The 18,431-nt window shown below is 51.1% G+C and overlaps 6 protein-coding genes across 6 annotated transcripts; 3 read left to right on the top strand and 3 right to left on the bottom strand.

Moving 5' to 3' along the window:
- Nucleotides 1-770: 770 nt before the first annotated feature.
- On the bottom strand, nt 771-1,759 carry B0H65DRAFT_254030 (uncharacterized protein). The gene is made up of 2 exons (XM_062822525.1): nt 1,196-1,759; nt 771-1,117 (listed from the first exon to the last, which is right to left on the bottom strand). Exons 1-2 carry the CDS (start codon nt 1,629-1,631, stop codon nt 969-971), a joined length of 585 nt encoding a protein of 194 aa, XP_062679223.1. The 5' UTR covers nt 1,632-1,759; the 3' UTR covers nt 771-968.
- Nucleotides 1,760-5,663: 3,904 nt separating this feature from the next.
- On the top strand, nt 5,664-7,826 carry B0H65DRAFT_510442 (WD40-repeat-containing domain protein; the record flags this gene model as incomplete). Its single annotated transcript, XM_062828402.1, has 5 exons — nt 5,664-5,796; nt 5,947-6,028; nt 6,098-6,986; nt 7,046-7,513; nt 7,587-7,826. 5 exons carry the CDS (start codon nt 5,664-5,666, stop codon nt 7,824-7,826), a joined length of 1,812 nt encoding a protein of 603 aa, XP_062679222.1.
- Nucleotides 7,827-8,616: 790 nt separating this feature from the next.
- On the bottom strand, nt 8,617-10,571 carry B0H65DRAFT_254007 (uncharacterized protein). The gene is made up of 2 exons (XM_062822524.1): nt 9,876-10,571; nt 8,617-9,681 (listed from the first exon to the last, which is right to left on the bottom strand). The coding sequence occupies exons 1-2, from the start codon at nt 10,448-10,450 to the stop codon at nt 8,757-8,759; spliced, it is 1,500 nt and encodes a 499-aa protein (XP_062679221.1). The 5' UTR covers nt 10,451-10,571; the 3' UTR covers nt 8,617-8,756.
- Nucleotides 10,572-11,111: 540 nt separating this feature from the next.
- Nucleotides 11,112-11,410, top strand: B0H65DRAFT_471851 (uncharacterized protein). Its single transcript, XM_062827120.1, has one exon. It carries the CDS (start codon nt 11,186-11,188, stop codon nt 11,381-11,383), a length of 198 nt encoding a protein of 65 aa, XP_062679220.1. The 5' UTR covers nt 11,112-11,185; the 3' UTR covers nt 11,384-11,410.
- Nucleotides 11,411-15,019: 3,609 nt separating this feature from the next.
- On the top strand, nt 15,020-15,897 carry B0H65DRAFT_253975 (uncharacterized protein). Its single transcript, XM_062822523.1, has one exon. The coding sequence runs from the start codon at nt 15,162-15,164 to the stop codon at nt 15,627-15,629; it is 468 nt and encodes a 155-aa protein (XP_062679219.1). The 5' UTR covers nt 15,020-15,161; the 3' UTR covers nt 15,630-15,897.
- Nucleotides 15,898-17,273: 1,376 nt separating this feature from the next.
- Nucleotides 17,274-18,307, bottom strand: B0H65DRAFT_253911 (uncharacterized protein). Its single transcript, XM_062822522.1, has one exon. It carries the CDS (start codon nt 18,131-18,133, stop codon nt 17,459-17,461), a length of 675 nt encoding a protein of 224 aa, XP_062679218.1. The 5' UTR covers nt 18,134-18,307; the 3' UTR covers nt 17,274-17,458.
- Nucleotides 18,308-18,431: the final 124 nt, after the last annotated feature.

Raw genomic sequence — 18,431 nt, 5'->3', positions numbered from 1 at the left:
CATCACTGAACACAAGAAAGTCGAAAGTGATTCAATGGAGAACGCTAGACTCTCGGAAGCAGAACGATGCGAACGACCAAAATGGCGTGGTTTTGGAACGATTCGGAGCCGTGAGGAAACCCCTCCACCCGGTAGATCTTATCTGGGGATGGACACAGCTGATTGGTGATTTCACTCCCTTGAAGTCTTGAACGCCCCCGCATTTAATGTCAGGTACAACTCGGACGATTGACACGACCCGAGACTTGGGATCAAAGAGGTCCCTGCCTCCCCCTGTCAAAGTCGCTGACTGTCATCTGTTTTTCCCAAATGCAAGATCCGCAACGAACAACGGTGAACAAAAAGCGACGAAGATCCTATCTGTTTCCAGTGGTCGATCTCGATTTTTTCCTCAAAGGCATTGGCACGGCCGGTTTTATCAGATGTGCCCAGAGTTGTGGCTGGCTGTTCTGGATGAAGCTATGCTTCGAAGCTTAAAGCAAGAAGCGGGCCGTTTGGACCGTATTCGAAGATCCACACGCCATTCTATACGCGCATACATAGTTCTACTCAACCTCCCAGGTGCCTCCTAACAACCTCCCCTACTCATTCCCCGCCGTATCACGTTAGTGTCCCGACTGAAGACTGGGAGCCTGATGAAGCTTCTCGGTCTCCTTGCCGGGCTATACGCGTATTCCTGATTCCACCCCCCTCGGATTTTTCCGATGAATCCGATCTGGCGGTTGGTTTGAGTTGAGGCTGAGCTTCGCACCTTCGTTTCCGAATGAGTCCAGTTGAAGAAGAACAGTGACCCCAATGCGGTTTAGCGCAGTCGGTTTGGCCGGTTCGTTCCTCGTCCAACGATGAGAATTCATATTGGCTAAATTCTTCACCCAGATACTACAACTCAAACGATATGCTCCGACATCAGCTTCCATCCAGCATCAAGCCAGAGACCTGCCCTCTTCACAGAAACGCAATCCCACTCCTCACTCCTCCTCATCTTCCACCCAAGTCTTATCATCCACCGAGATCTCCATATCAACATGTTGCGATTCCGGAATGTCGACAGTCGGAACAGGAAGCACAACAGCAGGCTTCGTCGCCGTCTCCTCTCCTTCATAGAAAGAGCGAGGAACTAAAATCCAAAAACAAAACAGTATTAACAAACTGACAAGCCAAAGCCAGGAAATATCAACATCCGTGAATCCCTTACCAAAACTCGAAGCACCAGCACCATCCACCCCCTCCGCCACCGCCGCCGCAGTCCCCTGACACTGACACTGAACCGCCGCTGCTGCGCTCGCGCTCGCGCTTTGCTGCAAAGTGCACATGGACAGCGCAAAAAGCGTCATGGAAACAGTCAGAAGAACGACGTGGACGAGCCAGATCCAGCGGCCCCAGAAACCTCGGTCACCGCGAGCGTTGGTGTTGCTGCTGTGGTGGTGATGGCTATCATCGTTTGACCACCATCTTTGAGGTAGTCTCCACAAAGCAGACAAGGGAGAAGAGCGAGAGGGAGCGGCAACGGCCGCGCTTCGGACGGGGACGCTGAACCAGGGCACAGCTTGCTTCTCTTGGAGGTAGTCCTGGGACTCGAGGTCGTCGTCGAGAGGGACGGTGTAGTAGAGGTTTTTGGTGTTGGATGACATCTTTGCTTTGTAGTGGAGCGGGATGGGATGTGAAGGGTTGACCGAGTGAGGCGTCGAGCTGGAATGAGGCTTGGATTGGACTGGACTGGACTGAACTGGACTGAAGGGCTTGTTGGTTGTTGAGTTTGATGTGGTAAGTGCTGAGATCAAGAAGCCGGAAAGGAGTGGCACGCCAGGTGCTTTGGCTATGAAACCAAATGAATGAATTGAACGAATGAACAGTAACAAGAACTGCGCCTGGCAAGTGAGTGAAGTGAATGAAGAGATGGAGTGGAAAGAGGAAACAAACAGCCAGTTTCATGATGCTGCCGGAAGAAAGAGATATATGAGAAACTCTTCAAGAAACTGAAACCAAACACCTGCAACAGAAGCTAACCCAAACGAACATACGGCAAACGCCTTGAAGCTATCGCGAAACACCAGAGCCCAGCTATGGTAGCATTGAGGGTGAGTTCTGCGGCAAAGGGGCAACTCTTGGCGGTTGTACCAGGGCCCCTGGATCTTGTCACTGTAGTTTGTAAAGACACTCGTCTACGTAGGTTTCAAAACGCCAACGTTGATCGGTTTTATGATGTGCATCTGTGTTCCTCGTCTCAGAGCATTTCACGGAGGACTTCACTTTGACCGATCATGCATAAATGATCTGTCGCGTCTTGATCAAAATAGCTATCAGTGAGCAGCGGCCGTTGGTGATGAGTAGATGAGAAACAACGCCAAGACAGCTCCCTACCCTTCCAGTCTTCCAGATTCCCATAACACCGAAGCCGAGAGCCGAGCTGTCAAGGCTCCCTTCCAGCCCCTGCCTGGACTTGGGAACTCGTCACTCGTCTCCTTGTCTCCTTGACCCCTCGACCAATCCAAAGTTGAAATGTTTCAAGATTTTGGCGAGGAACTGGCGCTTAGCCGGGGTCACGGGGCTCGCTTAAGACTGAAGAAAAAGGGGCACAGCGGCGTGGCAGCCCGCACACCGTAAGATCAGATAAGATCTAAAATCAACTGCGCTGATCAAACACGTGTGTGCAGTCCGAAGTAAAAACGGGGATCAAATTTGATCCGATCCTTTTTTCACCCACGTGCCGTCCTTCCCTTGAAGCAATTACTGGATTGACATCGGATGAAACCGGTTATGTAATCCAATTGGATGGGTAAGGTGAGTCCGGTCAACCTAAGCTCCCAAGGCAACTTCCACTTGTCTGGCAACCAGCACTCTGAGGACAATTTCACTTGTGACTGTTGCCTGGACTCTCTGTCTAACCGGCATGACACGGGCGGAGGCTGGACATATTGCGCTATGCAACCCGCCCTAGTATTTCTCTCTGCCTGGGTGAGCTGATGGCCTTGAAGCGAGGCAAGTTTGAAGCATGCAACATAGGCAGCTAAGCAACAACTGTCTGGGGTGCATATCATCGACATATCGCTCAAATACTCTGTGCAGACACCAGCTGAGCGAATATGTAATCGTTTAACAGTAAATTGGAACATGATAATCGTCTTCGTTCTCAATCCCCAGCTTGACGGAAGGCGGCCACCAGATATACGAGACAGTGCGGGATGCAAAGAACCAAAGGCAGAGATGTGTGTTGGTCAGAACCTTAGTGATCCGTCACAATATTGACTCGGTTGGCAGCCTGTTCCGAAGTAGCAGAAGGCGGTTTATTCATCCCACGTGGGTGATATTGGAAAGCGCTGACACCTACTCAGTTGAGGCCGGAGTTTGAAGCGGGCTAGAGACAGTGCCTTCGAACGTTGGACGAACATACGGGTTGTCCTCCGTTATTCAACATGGGTGTGGGAATAGCAATGAGACCATAAAAGGACTAAAGAGCCGAAGTGCAAGGGAGCATGAGAAGAATTTATGTGACGGATTTGCTGGTTTGTTCGGGGTTGGTACCACATTCACACAAAAGAGGGGAAGGTGATGCATGCGCTTCCGATAATAAGATTGAACCAACGAAGACAGGCGGTCGGGTACACCTCGTCACAGTCGATAGAGACCTGGCTCTACTTTCGCTATCTGCGCTAAGGCGGGGTTTCGTTGACATAACCATGAGACTGGAGGCTTCAAGCATCATAAGATTCGGAGATCGGGAAGAGAGGAAACGGGGCAGTGCCATATAAGGCTACACATGCGATCGACACTTTGTCGCTCCCGGCGTTTCCTGTGGTGGTGCGCCTGCTTGGACCTGAATAGGGTTATGTGAAGAGGTTTGTAAAGGAGAGTATATTCCACTCGTGCACTTGCTTTGACAATGGTGTCTTTCTGACATGAACTGAGTACTTAGCTCACGCCGTCGTGATTCCCATGGGCGTACCCATGCTTTACACGGGACAACTCGACGAGGACAAAAAGTTGTTGTTCCTCGCGAGTTGACGTTGCTCGAACATTGCCCGAACAAAGATGAAAGCAATGCTCGTAAGTCACTGCATACTGCTATTTTGGACCAGATGGCAGTTGGCGAGTTGGTGGGCATTTATCAAGTACACCAGCGGGTCATCGTCATCTCTCACAAGTTGAAGCGATACCGAAGCCGGAAGGATTTTCGTATAAGGTCGGTCGTTTGAAGGAGGCGAACCATGGTTGATCTGGTGTGCTGTATGCAGTAGTATTCATCGAGGTGGCATTGGGAGTTGAGGTTGTGTGTGGTTTGCATTGTTTCAAACCGCATGCTGCGATGGACTAAATGGCAGGTGCTTGGCGGTCAATCTAGCACAGATCGAGCTAGAAAACCAATGTTTCCTTTACCGACACTTGCAGTAGTCACTGTTTGCATAGCCCCTCCGGGTACACGTCGCTGATTGCCTGGATCAATCCGAACTTTGGATGAAAGATGAAAAGGGAAAGAACGTCCCATGTGCAGTCATACGTGCACGCCAGCTACGTGATGCTCGTTCAATGACAAGCCCAGCCACGGGACACGGCAAGCAGACATCAGGGGGTGCGTCCATCAGTGCACTCCCCCAACCCGGGCCGCCCTCTTCGCTTTCCGAGAATGGAACCATCAGTGACCATGTCGGTACGTAACTGGCGCACGGACGCCGTCAATGACTGGGTCTCCAGAATCTCGTAGATCCACTCTTGTGCAGATGCTCTAGCGTGCGCACAGCGCCGCCGCGGCCTGGCTTCTGGCCTTGCCATTCCATATTCTACGCCTAGGCAGGTAGCGCAGGGCACCCTGGTCCCTGCCATCCATGTCGGAACTCGTAGCAATGAAGGGTAGCTCACGGACCATGTGAGGTACTGTCTGAGACACTTGCCGAGCCGAGTGACCTACCCGTTTGCCAGCGGTTTGAGATGAAGTGAGGTACCTCTTGGTCTCAAGATACGACGGCAGGACCTCAGTTCCGTCCGATGTGCTAACTGATGGTGATGACCGGTGGCACCCAAGAAAGCCAGCCGCTGGAGGTGGGACGAGAGGTGGTGTCGCTGCAAGTGGAAATCCACACCGGGAGCCGCCCCAGAAGGAGGAACGCCCAGGTCATTTCTGCCACTTGCTGGCCATTCCACTTCTTTTTCCTTCCTTCCACCTCCTCCCCCCTTTGGCAGCATTACTCGGGAGCAACACCAGCACTTCCTGTCAGCAACCCTCAACTGCTTCGCCCAAATCATCCCAACAACAAACATCGGAATTGGCGCAACGCCAGCATCACCATCCCTATCAACCCCTCGGATTCCGTCATTGGCCCTTGGTTGTGTACAGTGCCATTCGACTAGGGATTTCGAGCCCCCCCGTCCCCATCTTTTGCGTCTTTTCGCGCCGCGATCCGTCCCGCGCGCACGCCATCCCAACGCACGGTAGCTCGACGCTCGACCGACATCACGCCCGGCTGCACCCCAGCCGCATCATCGGCAACCTTACGAGTCGCCTTTGTATCCTCGGGCGCATTTCCGGTTCTCGCTTCTTTCAGCCGATTGCTGCCTTGAGCTTTCACAAACCTGCGCGACCGCCCTAGCGTTCCCGGCTTGGATCTCTGTCCGTTTCTCGTCAGCTTCACCAACACATAGCACGCGGACAACCGCCCCAACTACGCAACATGTCCATGTATCCGCACCGACCCATTGCGGGTGCGCCCATCCAGAATATGGGCCGCCTTAACGAGCTCCTCGATGGCATCAGAATGGAATTCGAATCACAAGCTCGCCAGTACGAGACCTGCCAGCATGACTGTAAGGGTTCCTCCCCACATTCCTCCGCTGGGTGGCCACCCTCCCATCTGGCGATGAGGGAAACCGGCCGTACATGGTGATGCGGGTTGTTTGTGGCCCGCAATTAACGAGCTAGGCCTTGGGACATGTACCCGACTGACCAGACAATAGTGGCAACGCAGCTCCAGGAGCTTCAGGTCATCCGCGAGAAAGTCTTCCAGATGGAGCAGCACCAGATGAACGTTAAGCAAAAGTAAGCTAGTCAAAATCTGGTCAAGCATACCCGAGACTCGAGAGAGGTAGGCTGACGATATCTGGCCAGGTACGAGGATGAGATTGCGCTGCTTCGTCGCCAGCTTGAAGCCCGCGGAGGCCCTCCGGGCAACATGAACCCACCCCCACAGCATCCTGGACAGCAGCAGCCCCCTGCTATCGGTTTGGGAAGCAACGTCTTTAGCGCGATCATGGCAGGTCAGGGAGGACAGGCCTTGGTCCCTCCTCCCCCTCCACCGCAGCAGCAGGAACAGCCAGCACACATGCCTGCGCCCCCCGGGCTTCAGGGTCCTCCTCCCCCGCCCCCGCCGCCGTCCCAGCAGCCTCCCTTCCAGCAGCAGTATCAGGGACCCCAGGGACCTGGTAACTTCCCTCCTCAGCCACCCCAGAGCACTGCTTCTCCTGGCCCTGGCGGCAAGCGTGGCATCGGCAGACCTCCTGCTGGCGGCCCTGCTACTCCTCAGATCAACACTCCGATCCCGTACAACGGCGGCCCTGCTCAGTCGCCTCAGGTCCCAACCCATCCTACCCCGGACCACACCCGGATGGCTCAGCACCACCAGCCTCCGCCTCCGCCTTCTCAGACCAACGCTTTGAGCGAGCTTGATCCCGACCGCCTCCCAAATCACATAAAGAAGATGAAGGACGATTGGTGGGTCATCTTCAACGCGGCCGTTCCCAGGGTACTAGACGTCGAGCTGGTCCACACTCTGGCGCATGAGAGCGTTGTTTGCTGCGTGAGGTTCAGCATGGATGGCAAGTACGTTGCCACCGGCTGCAACCGTTCCGCTCAGATCTACGATGTGGAGACTGGCGAGAAGCTCTGCATCCTGCAAGACGAAAACATCGATCTTACTGGAGATCTCTACATCAGAAGCGTCTGCTTCAGCCCTGATGGCAAGTATCTTGCCACTGGAGCCGAGGATAAGCTCATCAGAGTACGTAACATTGACTTTCCCTTCATTGTGGTCTTCTCTCGCTAACGTGCTCGATATAGGTCTGGGATATTCAGTCGAGGACTATTCGCAACACCTTCCATGGCCACGAACAGGATATCTACAGTCTCGACTTCTCTCGCGATGGCCGCACTATTGCTTCCGGCAGTGGCGATAGAACCGTCCGTCTTTGGGACATTGAAACCGGGCAGAACACGTCTGTCCTCTCTATTGAAGATGGTGTCACGACTGTTGCTATCTCGCCCGACAAGCAATTCGTTGCTGCTGGATCCCTGGATAAGAGCGTTCGTGTCTGGGACATGAGAGGCTATCTTGCGGAGCGCCTTGAGGGCCCCGACGGCCACAAGGACAGTGTGTATAGTGTCGCCTTTTCTCCGGATGGCCGCAACCTTGTCAGCGGCAGTTTGGACAAGACCATCAAAATGTGGGAGCTCAGCGCTCCGCGCGGTATTCCTACTTCGGCGCCTCCTAAGGGTGGGCGCTGCATCAAGACCTTCGAGGGTCACAGGGTACGTTTCTACATTTATATCCCCATCGCCTATTCCTCTGTGACCTTGCTAACGTGCCAATCACTTATCACAGGATTTCGTCCTCAGCGTTGCACTGACTCCCGACTCGCAATGGGTCCTCTCTGGTTCCAAGGACCGCGGTGTCCAGTTCTGGGATCCCCGTACCGGCCACACACAACTCATGCTCCAGGGACACAAGAACTCGGTCATCTCCGTGGCGCCCAGCCCAGTGACTGGTCCCAACGGTGTCGGGTACTTCGCTACCGGATCTGGTGATATGCGGGCCCGCATCTGGTCTTACTCTCGCATATAGGAAGCCGGTGGAGATGCAATGCGAACCCTGAGATTTGACCCGATCCGATTTGCGGCTGCCTACGACGCTTTTCTAGGATTGAATAGGGTAGTCACGGGACTGCCCCGTCGGTAAAGGTAAATTGGGAGAGATCCTAGAGGGAGAGGAGATCAGCGCTACAACGAAAGAGCGAAGAGGGAGAGTGTGCGTTCCCCGGTCAATATTGCGATGTGGACACGGCGTCAAGGAAATCTCTGAAATGAAATAGGAAGGACAACAGAAAGGAATGATGAGAAAGAAACCTTATTAGTTCAATGTTTACCCCGTTTTGGTTTTTTACGGTCATGTCCCTTTCTTGACCCTTGTTTTGACACTTGCTTTTTGATTATGGATTACGGATTTGAATACGGTGGATGGGGAGGGACAGAATTCCCATGCTGGAAAGGGAGAAGTTACATGTTTGGTTACTGGGTATGAATAGAAGACGATCGCTCAATGAAAGACTTGGCTATCCTGGGCCTTGGTCGAAGTTGGAGCTGGATTGTTCATGGTAGTCTCCTGATATTATATCTAGCAAAACCTTTTAGTAGTAGCGTATTCTGGAAAGTCAATTCATCGTGTTCTTTGTGTGTAAGCCTTCACTTGACTTCTTTGATTGGTTCAACCAGTTGAGATATCAGGGGCTAAGTAAACAACATGACGACGTGACGACGTGATCACGTACTAGAAACTGCCATCAGAGACCCAGAGGGAAAAAGGTTATTTCGTCGTCAGGACCGAGTAACTATCTCCGGAGCCGATATAACCTCAAAATGCCCTCGATGAAAGTGGACTTACTCGAAACAACACGAGCAATTCAAATACAATGGTATCTTTTGCACACAAAACGGTACATCCATCACCTCCTCCAACAACCGAGTACACTACGTCTTGACCTATGTAGTCCCCCTTTCACAACCCCCCAAAGATATCATCAAACTCATCCGCCCCCGTCGTCTTCTTTTTCTTCTTCGTCTTGGGTTTCTCCTTTTTGGTATCAAAGGAGGCGAAGATATCGTCCAAGTCATCCGTCTTCTTGGCTTTCGCGGTCTTCTTCTTTTTGGGCTTTTCTAGAAAGGCGAAGATGTCATCGAGGTCGTCCTTGCTTTGTTGTCCTGCTTCTGCTTCTGCTTCTGCTGGTGCTGGTGCTGGTGCTGTTGTTGTTTTCACTTTCGTGGTTGTTGTTGCTGTTGTTATTGAGGTCGTGGTGGCTGTTGAGATGGTTGTGGTAGTAGCCGTTGCGGTGGTGGTCGTCTTCTTCATCTTCTTCTCCTTCTTCTTCTTCTCCTTCCTGGGATTGTCAAATGAAGCAAAGATGTCGTCGATGTCATCTCCATCTCCATCTCTCGTCTTCCTCTTCTTCTTGGATACCGGTGGTGTTGGTTCAGAAGAGGAGTCATCGTCCCTCGGTCTCTTCTTCCCGCTGCTCTTATCCTTGCCCTGCCTGTTCTCTCCTGCTTCTGGTGGTGGTGGTGCTCCAGATTCAGTCTCGGTGGTGGGTAGTGCTTGATCTCGAGCATCTCTCCTCGTCAAGGTGTCTTCCGTGGGTCCAGATGCGGTGGATGCCGACATCATAGCGAGTAACTCTTCCCTTGATACCGCTACGCCGATGTCATTGTGCCGTCGGTTAGGCGCATCGTCGGCTGACTGATCTGTGACTGTAGCGTTGACGGTCGAGCTCCTGTCTTCTGCCGCTTCGTCGGCGGCGGCAGCAGCGTCGTCGTCGATTGGAATGGGGGCGAATGCTGAAAGTGCCTTGTCTACTTGGGCTAGAATGCCGAGGAGCATGAGGCCTAGGTGAGCAAATTGTCTGTCGGCGGATAGTTGGCTGAAGGCGCTGTTGGGTTGTTAGTCTTGGGTCTGGATGAGAAGTTTCTGGGGAGTGAGTGGTCTTAAGGAGGGCGAGCGAGGACAAGGACGTCGAGAAGTGAGCGAGCAACTTTCGTCACTCACACCCTCCGCTCCCCTCTCCCCTCACCGATACCATCTCATCTCCCTCTTCATGCAAACCCCAGAAGGAAAAAAACTCACAAATAAGCCCTAGGCCTTAACTTCCCCCTCAAATACTCCGCCCTCAACTTAACCTCCTTGGCCTGCTTATCTTCCCCCTCCTCACTGCCGCCCTCCTCTTTTCCTTCATCTTTCCCTTTATCCCTCTCCCCCCTCCCCAACCGCTCATCCCTCTCCCTCTTCTTCTTCCTCACCTCCTCCTTCCTCCTCCTCGCCTCCCTCTCCGGCTCCTTATCACACCACTCGTTCGCTGCCTCGATCAGCTTCCGCAGGTGCCGCCGCAGCATGTCGGCTTCGGCCCACCATTTGGACAGGCGGTGCTGGTTCTTGTTGCGGTGGTGGAAGCGGGAGAGGATCTCGAGGGCGGGGGTTAGGGTGGGAAGGAGGGAGGAGGGATCTTTTGGGTCTGGGGAGGAGGGTAAGGAGGAGGAGGTGGTGGTGGTTGTTGGCACTGCGAGGGGGTTTTGGACTTGTTGGGGGAGGGAAGGGTTTGATGATGGTGGTTGTGTCGTGCTGGTTGCTTTTTGGTTGCTGGTGAGTTTTTGTCTGGGCTTCGAGGGTTTCGGTTTTGGTTTGGATCCCGGGTTGCGATTCATTTTGGTTTCTTGGGCGTGACTGTGATGTTATGAAATGGTAGAGTTGGATTGATCGAGTGTCACGGGTGAGGCGGTTGATGTTCAGGTGAACTGAAGAAAGATGGACGTTCGGTGAGTCGGCCCGTTGACAAGGTGAAGAGCCAAGGTGAAGAGCGTGCGGCGTGTCGCGATGAACGATGCGACGAGCAAACTCGACTTTTGAGGCGCACCGCGGCTGGATGAAGTCAATCTTCTACCTTCCCTTAGACATCGATAAGTCTTGCTACAGTTCGCCCATAAATGGTGGTGTTACGGTCCAATTCTTTAGCGACTGTGAGCAAGCGCGCAATACGAAAGGTACGAAAGTAAGCGGGCTGGGGTAGGCAGACTAGGGTGGGCGGGTTAGGGTAGTTGGAGGGAGGAAGAAGGATTTAGCGTGCGAGCTAAAAATCGATTATTTTTCGTTTATTATAATAATGTGCGTACACGGGCTACATACTAAGCCGTACGCGGGCTACAACCCAGGATCCAACCTTACACCCTTACGGAAGGGTTAAGGCAAGCCGCCCCGATAGGGCCGTCGGCTGCCTCCCCGAACACTAGTTTACGATTATCACATATCATGATGAGAGTCAAACAATACCACCAGTCACCACTGTCTTCAGATTCTCACTCGATGATGATGTTGTGACTCTTTATAAGCTAGAGAAGGAGTCATGGTGTAAATTTCACGGCCCCGGCACTACACCCGTGGCTATGAGAGACAACGACTATACTCTTAGCCACACACGCAACGACTACGCCCCCAGCCCGACGCCGTTCAAAGGAAACATGAACGACAATCTCGACCACGATACCAGCAAGCCGATGCTTGCGTACCTACCGAAGAATATCTCCCCCGAAGTGTTGCGTTCTATCGCTCAGTCTGTCTTGATTCTTTTGGCCGCCCTCTGATTGGCCATCCGTTCCCGATCCTTTCTTTTCCGTTCCTCCCTTTGCTCCGGAGTCTCAGTAGCCTTCTTGTTGGCTAAATATTCCCGATCCTTTCTTTTGCGCTCTTCTGCTTCCTCTAGAGTCTCAGTAGCCTTCATATTGGCTAAATATTCCCGATTCTTCCTTTTACGCTCTTCTGCTTCCTCTGGAGTCTCAGTAACCTTCTTGTTAGCCATCCGTTCCCGATCCTTTCTTTTCTGTTCCTCCCTTTGCTCCGGAGTCTTAGTAGCCTTCTTGTTGGCATACTGTTCGTGAGCCTTCCTTTTGCGCTCTTCTGCTTCCTCTGGAGTCTCAGTAGCCCTCATATTGGCCATCCGTTCCCGATTCTTTCTTTTGCGCTCTTCTGCTTCCTCTAGAGTCTTCCTTTTATACTCTTCTGCTTCCTCTGGAGTCTCAGTAGCCTTCTTGTTGGCATACCGTTCACGTTCCTTTCTGTTGCGCTCTTCTGCTTCCTCTAGAGTCTCAGCAGCCTTCTTGTTGCTATACTGTTCGCGAACCTTCCTTTTGCGCTCTTCTGCTTCCTCTGGAGTTTCAACAGCCTTCTTATTAGTATACCGTTCGCGAACCTTCCTTTTACGCTCTTCTGCTTCCTCTAGAGTTTCAACAGCCCTCTTATTAACCTTCTGCTCCCGATCCTTCCTTTTGCGCTCTTCTGCTTCCTCAGGAGTTTCAGCAGCCTTTATGTTGGTATACCGTTCGCGATGGTACTCTGCCATCCTTTGACGCTTGGCTTCGTCTATCTCCTCCTGGGATAGGCCCGCGGTTAACCATCTAGAGGCACGTACCCCTTCCCTCCATGCCCCGTGAGTGCATAAACCCTTATATGGTACCGACGAGCCGTTCCATTTGTTGTTCGTTAATGTGGCATGAGATGGTACTCTATCCGCATATGCGTGGAGTTCATACATTGATGCAGTTTCGAGAACCAAAAACAATGCACGAGCAGATAGCATTGAAAGAGTTGTTGACGGGCATGGTGCTGAGATCAAAATCTTCTTGTGTGTGATTTGATAGCCGTGTTGATGTGCGAGTGTCGTTAGTGAGGAAAAGCCCTCACCATTATCGTAATCTTCGAATCTTTCGTGTGTACCAGTGGTTCTCTTGATTCCGCTGCCAATATAGATCAATGGCAAATCCTCATCCCCGCTATCCTCATCCTCGCCATCTTCTTCCTCGCCATCTTCTTCCTCGCCATCTTCTTCTTCGTCATCTCTATCAACCTGATGCTTTTCCTTTTCAAGGATTAGGAGGTAGACGGAAAAAGCGTGTTCATCTTCGGAAGAGAATTCCGTTAACGACTTCAAAGTCGCCAAGGTGGGAGGGGTTGGGGAATTGAGGATTGTCTGGAGGCTATTATCGAAATTCCAATCTAACTCGAAGTATGTTTCCCAAACAATTTGTGTAGTAGGAATGTGGTCCTTAAGTTGGAGCGGGCGATTTCCGGCATATTGACGATATGCTTTATATGCTTTGCTGATATAACGTGCTCCAAACGTTGTATCTGGTAGCTCTTGGCCCTCGTCGTCAAAGTCATCGTTGCTTGCCGCCATTGTGTCGTTGATAGAAAGGAACCTTCGGACAGAACAAAATCAGAGGGAACAGGGAGGGCAAGTTGTTGCTTGCTGCCATTGTGTCAGAGGGAACAAGGAGGGCAAATAAAATATCCAGTAACAGCATCGCAGAGTTTTCTATTCTTCCTGAGGAAGGAACACTTGACAGCATCGCAGAATTTTCTATCCTTACCAAGGGAAGGAAGGAACACTTGACAGCATCAACCACATCTTATCATACACAGTATTCCCAAATTGCATTACTGGGAAAATGGGGACTCAGAAAACCGTACCACACAGAAAACCGTGCCAGAACGGCGGCTTCTGTATCCTCAGAAAAATAGTCTTCCCCTGGGACGGAGCCAAATCCCAGGTGAGACAGTGAAGCGCCCACGAATGTTCGAAAGCCCCCCACACTCTCCCATGCAATGGAAAACAAACTGCATCGTCCATGACGAAAGATGTCAGAGGTAACTGCCGAGCATAGCTGCGAGTGTTGTGATGGGGGGTGATACGCATTCGAAGTTTTCAGATGGATGTTGAACAACTGGGTTTGAGGTTCCGGGTTAGGGTTATAGCTGCATCTGCAAGACGACGACAGGTTCGACTTACATGTCGTGACGGCACTACCAAACCACGACAACACCCTTGCATCTACCAGCTAACATTGTATTTAATCTCTCTTGCACTTTCATGTTTCAGTCCAAGCCTAATTCTATGTGCTTGATCAGGCGAAGAGACAAAAAAAAAACGTGTGGCTCGTCCAACACAGACGTGAAGTATCTTCACCGCGAGGGACATCGTTTCCGTCTCATAACTCAAAAAGACTGCCTAAATTCCCTCTCTACTTCCTAGGTATCTTGATATCCTCAGCTGCAATAGTCAAGCTTGACTAATCATTCTCATCCGGCCTATTCTCCGGAATCTGGTAGACTCAAAAACCACAAGATCCCAGATGAGCGTGTCTCTTCAAGCGTTCCATCAACGGACAGCTCGACCATGCATCTCATCGCGATCCTTCGTCTAACCGCTGACAAGCACCGAAATTTGTGCGCGCGTGCATGGTCTTGTGATGTACACTACGAGCGTACCTTGCAGACTGTTGAAAAGGATGACATTAAAAATGGGTTCGGTTTAGAATTCTGCCATCCACCTGACCACGTTTTCTGGTGATCAGCAAGGAGATCTACAGAAGTTGCTCGGCATTTGAGAAGGAAAGATCCTGGACTTACAGTGTGTGTATAAAGACACTGTTTGGTATTCGATGGAAAAGCAAGAAAAAAAACACAGGAAGCTCTCTGTTCCAAGGTCGAACTCACGAGGGTTATCGATATGAGATGATATCATCTACTCTTGGGTAGGTATATTCCTCAGGAATTACAAGTCTCCATAAGTCGCCGAAACTATCATATGCACCTCAGTTCGCTTTGATTTGACTTCCAGAAAAAAAATGAAAAAGGACGATCTTGGTCTTCATCTTGCTGTTCGCTGAAGATCTCGTAGTCCAGACTCTTTGATAGACAGAAGAGAGTACACGTGTAAAAGCTGACCGTAGATTGTCCTTGGATGAATGGTAATCACCAGACACATATGGATGCCAAAGCGGTCTCTATCATCCGATCTCCTGTGAAAACTGACTCCCCCTTTTGTACAACACGTGTTCACGAAATATAGATCGGATGGTGGTTACTTGTTCTGGACGAAGGCGTCTTGAGCTTGTCGACTGACTTGTTGATTTCGATGAGGTTCACCGGTTCATGAGTTCCTTCTCCATATCTATTAGGTAGAACGTCGCAAAACCGGTCTTGAAAATACGCGGAATTTCCCATGACGATGTAAAACTTTCCAGACTCATCAGGACTCAAACTCGCTTCAATTCTTCAAAGTTTTGAGATCCACCAGAAACCATGTTTGAGACGGAGGTGGGTTTTACCTACACACACTGTGAGCCACAAGTACAGTATGGAGTAACATGGTCTATGTTTCTGAGTTACGGGGAAACAAACTGACACTGTGAACGTCCAAAAAGTTGACGACGGCATCATCGGCCGCTTCCAAAGCGGAAAGCGGAGTATAAGTGCTCAGTACCTTGTATGCTTTGCTTTGTTTGGGAGAAAATGCTTGCAATGCATTAACATACACCGCTCTAGACTTTTCTCTTTTCGACAAGTCAGTACACCGCCATTTGTATGGGGCGAATTTTGTTCTCTCGAATTTCTCGAACATCTTCCTCAGATCGAAAATACCGAAAATGTTGTTCCACGCTTTTGGTAGTTCAAGCTCAATGTAGAACATTGAGGCTCTTCGATCGCGAGCGAGCTACTGCAATTATTAGTGTATGGTATGCTTTGACGTTTGCTTCCCAGTGTAGAGACGTGAATGATGTGTCCAAGCCCTCTCCCCAAAACTTCATCTCTTTGATGCTATTCATAGCCCACAAGCTCCATCACCGCTCGCCCTCTGGGAAACGCGATGGTACCCAAGACCTATCCTCGAGCAAGGAAAACGAATTCCGTAGCGGGTTTTTTGCCTTTCCATTTTCCAAAGGCCTTCTGAAACTCCGCTATAATGCCCACTATAATCACCGATCACGATTCACGATAGAAGGCTGGAACCCACTAGGGTCGTGTGCTAATCGAGTCATCGAACAGAAGTGAAGACCATCCCAAACAAAAAGTCCAATCTAACAAAAGACCCGCAACACCTCCCGGTTTGCCCGTTTTAGCATTCCCGACGATCGTGATCGTGGCCTTTGGGTCGGACCTGAAGAAAAAGACAGCCCCGTACGGCGTTTTAAACTTCGGTCAAATTCAATTATGTTTGTACGGTGAAGGTGAAGAGATTTTCCCAGGGTTCAATGTAATCGAACCAACAAAGGAAATCGAAACCGAAACGACGGCGCTGCAGTGTTCCAGAGTCCGGACATGGATACAGTAATCGTTGCGTGTGCGATATCGGAGACGACGCCGGGCTAAAGAACATGTGGAAGCGGGAGCGGGTTAGCGGGTTTCTGTCAATGTCAGTGTCGAATGTCAAATGGAATTCTGGAAGACCCGCCTGCCAGTTCGGGGACGCCGAGGCCGTATCTTTCACTAGTGAAAAGTCGGGAAGATGGGAAGTTTGGCTTGAACGGTAGGTGGTCCGTACTGACCGAAGACTATCTGCCTCGGGTGGTTCCTTCTGTGACAGGCTCTCGACATCGCATTGCTCCTGCCATGTTTTGAGTATTGCTTGATAATGAACTTGAAACTTCCCAGGTCATTACCTGTCCTCATGAGTACCTCTACGGCTGCCCGTCAATGTTGAAATAGGAAGGTCTGAGATGAGTGGTTACGTAGAATAAAGAAAGAGAGATGGAGCTTTGCGATTGCGGCTCCGCAACTTCCAGGTTGCCGAGCGGACCGGTTGCAGACTCTCAATGTGCGAAAGATCTGATCGCTCCGGTAAACCATCGACCGCGGAAACCGGGGATAAATCTGTTTCTATAGTGTATTATATGCTTCCAAGGATTTGTGTATAGGGTTTGCAGCAGGAAGAACAAGAAGCTTCTCGGCGTGATGTCTCATATCATATGTACTCAGGTTCAGGGCACTGTAATCGACGGATAAGCCAAGGATAACCCAGTGTGATATCTCCCGTACCTTGCAGCTTGCGGCCCGGTATCTTTTTTTGTCCGAACGTTCGGCAGCGGGGAGGGAAGGTCCCTTTTTTTCCAGGTTCTGCAGCGATTTGACTCTTACCTTACCTAGATCCGTCCCTCTAGGGCAGTCCAGCTCGGCATGTAAGCGGTAGGTAAGCCAAGCAGACTGGCAGACCGGAGATGTGATGGGGGGTGATTGATGGTGGGGAGGACAAGACAAGATTCAAACCAAGATGCGCGTCATGTACACTTGCACTTACACCATCATCCATAAAGGTACTCATCCAAGACACATATTGTCTTGGTGTGCTTGGGTGGTTATTGCATCACCTCGCGCCATTATACGGGCGATGTTGGCGAACGGCGAAGTGATCTCCATATCCGGAAGCAGTTTGTCGCAATTCTTCTGTGTCATTGCCTATTCCACACCCTGGGTGTTGACAGACAGACAATTGGGTTTTTTTTTTTCCCCGTGAAAGCCAGATAGACAACGGCCCCGAAGAATGAGATCATCGCTCCATTTTCAAGCCCGACGGTAGTAGATCAGGAGCGAGAGCTGCGTGTTTACATTTCCTTCTCCGAATAGTTGCGCCCCGAATAACATTGGCCGTTGTCATGAGTAACCGCTTCTCCGGTAGCGAGGGGCGAGAGACCAAAGGGCAACGGGCGGGTTCACTGTCTTGGATGCAAGTGTCTCCGTCATCTAAGAGGAGGAAATGAAGCTATCCGCCTAGAAGCTCGTCATTCATTCTCGAGATGGCAACGGCATTGGAGAGGACAATTGCTCAACCATACCCTTAAAGATGTTGAAGGTCGAACAAAATGCGTGATAAGGCATCATCGACTTTATTCACGTGGCACAGAGTTGAAGCGTTTCCTGACGTTGCTTGTCATCGCCCGTTGCCCGCCGGCCCACACTCCTCGCTGCCCTGCCCTGTCGGCTATTGTCCCGTTCCCGTCCAATCCCAGAGCTTGGCTGAGGTGGGCAGTTAATCCAATCCTATCTCCGAACTTCTTCATGAGGGGGTGATAGGGAAGGGCCGGATTCAGAAAGCCGATAAGATTTGGTTCCTTGCGTGATGAGATAACCACCAACAAAGAGATGGCTCTTGTCTCTGCAACCCTACTGGATACTTGGGCCAAGACAAGACATGGCTTGTTCCCGAACGCTTTTTGAGGTCTGGCCCTTCCACGACCTTGTGGCGGTCCGCTGTCCCACATGAGCCGGTGAGCAAGAACCCTTGCTTTTCGGAATACGGCCCTCGAGGGGCGCTTTGTGGTGCTACCTACATCTCGGTCAAGATGTAAGGGAGCGGTGCCGGTTTGTGTACCCTCTAAATAGTTTGTGGTCTCTTTGCTATGCTTGAAAAAAGAGTGTTGATATCCTCTACAGCATGAGACCTCATTACCCGGTGTTTTTCTGGGCAACGTTGAAGGCAGTTTTCCGACAGTAATTTGATATATAAACGACCAGGCTTTCGTTATATGGTTCGATAACTTACGAAAAAGCCGATGAGCCATGAACTCGGACACATGGGCCGTGTCAATGATCTAGATCTTTCAGGTACCAGATGCAGAACACTTTTTTCTGACCTACCTTCCCAGAATCTGGAAGTGAACCCTGGAATACGGAATCTCGATGATGCTGAAACCTGACGATGTCACGTTGATTTCTCGGTCGGCCGGGTCTGTCTGTGTGTTGTCAAGAGTGGGGCCGCCGTCCCCGTTCCGCAAGTGCTTCTCGGTGTTTTCCGTCCAAAAGCAATAACGGAGCGGAATATACGTGGAGATTTCTGCCCATCCAGACCTGGCAAGACTG

This window comes from Neurospora tetraspora, assembly GCF_033439725.1.
Source record: "Neurospora tetraspora strain CBS 560.94 chromosome Unknown B0H65scaffold_6, whole genome shotgun sequence".
Classification (NCBI taxonomy): Eukaryota; Fungi; Ascomycota; class Sordariomycetes; order Sordariales; family Sordariaceae; genus Neurospora; species Neurospora tetraspora.
Note: the sequence above shows the minus strand (reverse complement) of the source record. Positions and strands in the feature narration are given on the sequence as shown.

Bases quoted from the DNA above. Each gene is read 5' to 3' on its own strand.
- B0H65DRAFT_253911 (XM_062822522.1), bottom strand. From the start codon at position 18,133: ATGGCTCATCGGCTTTTTCGTAAGTTATCGAACCATATAACGAAAGCC.
- B0H65DRAFT_471851 (XM_062827120.1), top strand. From the start codon at position 11,186: ATGAGAGACAACGACTATACTCTTAGCCACACACGCAACGACTACGCC.
- B0H65DRAFT_254030 (XM_062822525.1), bottom strand. From the start codon at position 1,631: ATGTCATCCAACACCAAAAACCTCTACTACACCGTCCCTCTCGACGAC. The intron at 1,118-1,195 runs GTAAGGGATTCA...TTTGGATTTTAG, and splicing joins TGCTGGTGCTTCGAGTTTTG to TTCCTCGCTCTTTCTATGAA.
- B0H65DRAFT_254007 (XM_062822524.1), bottom strand. From the start codon at position 10,450: ATGAATCGCAACCCGGGATCCAAACCAAAACCGAAACCCTCGAAGCCC. The intron at 9,682-9,875 runs GTGAGTTTTTTT...ACAACCCAACAG, and splicing joins TTAAGGCCTAGGGCTTATTT to CGCCTTCAGCCAACTATCCG.
- B0H65DRAFT_253975 (XM_062822523.1), top strand. From the start codon at position 15,162: ATGGGGCGAATTTTGTTCTCTCGAATTTCTCGAACATCTTCCTCAGAT.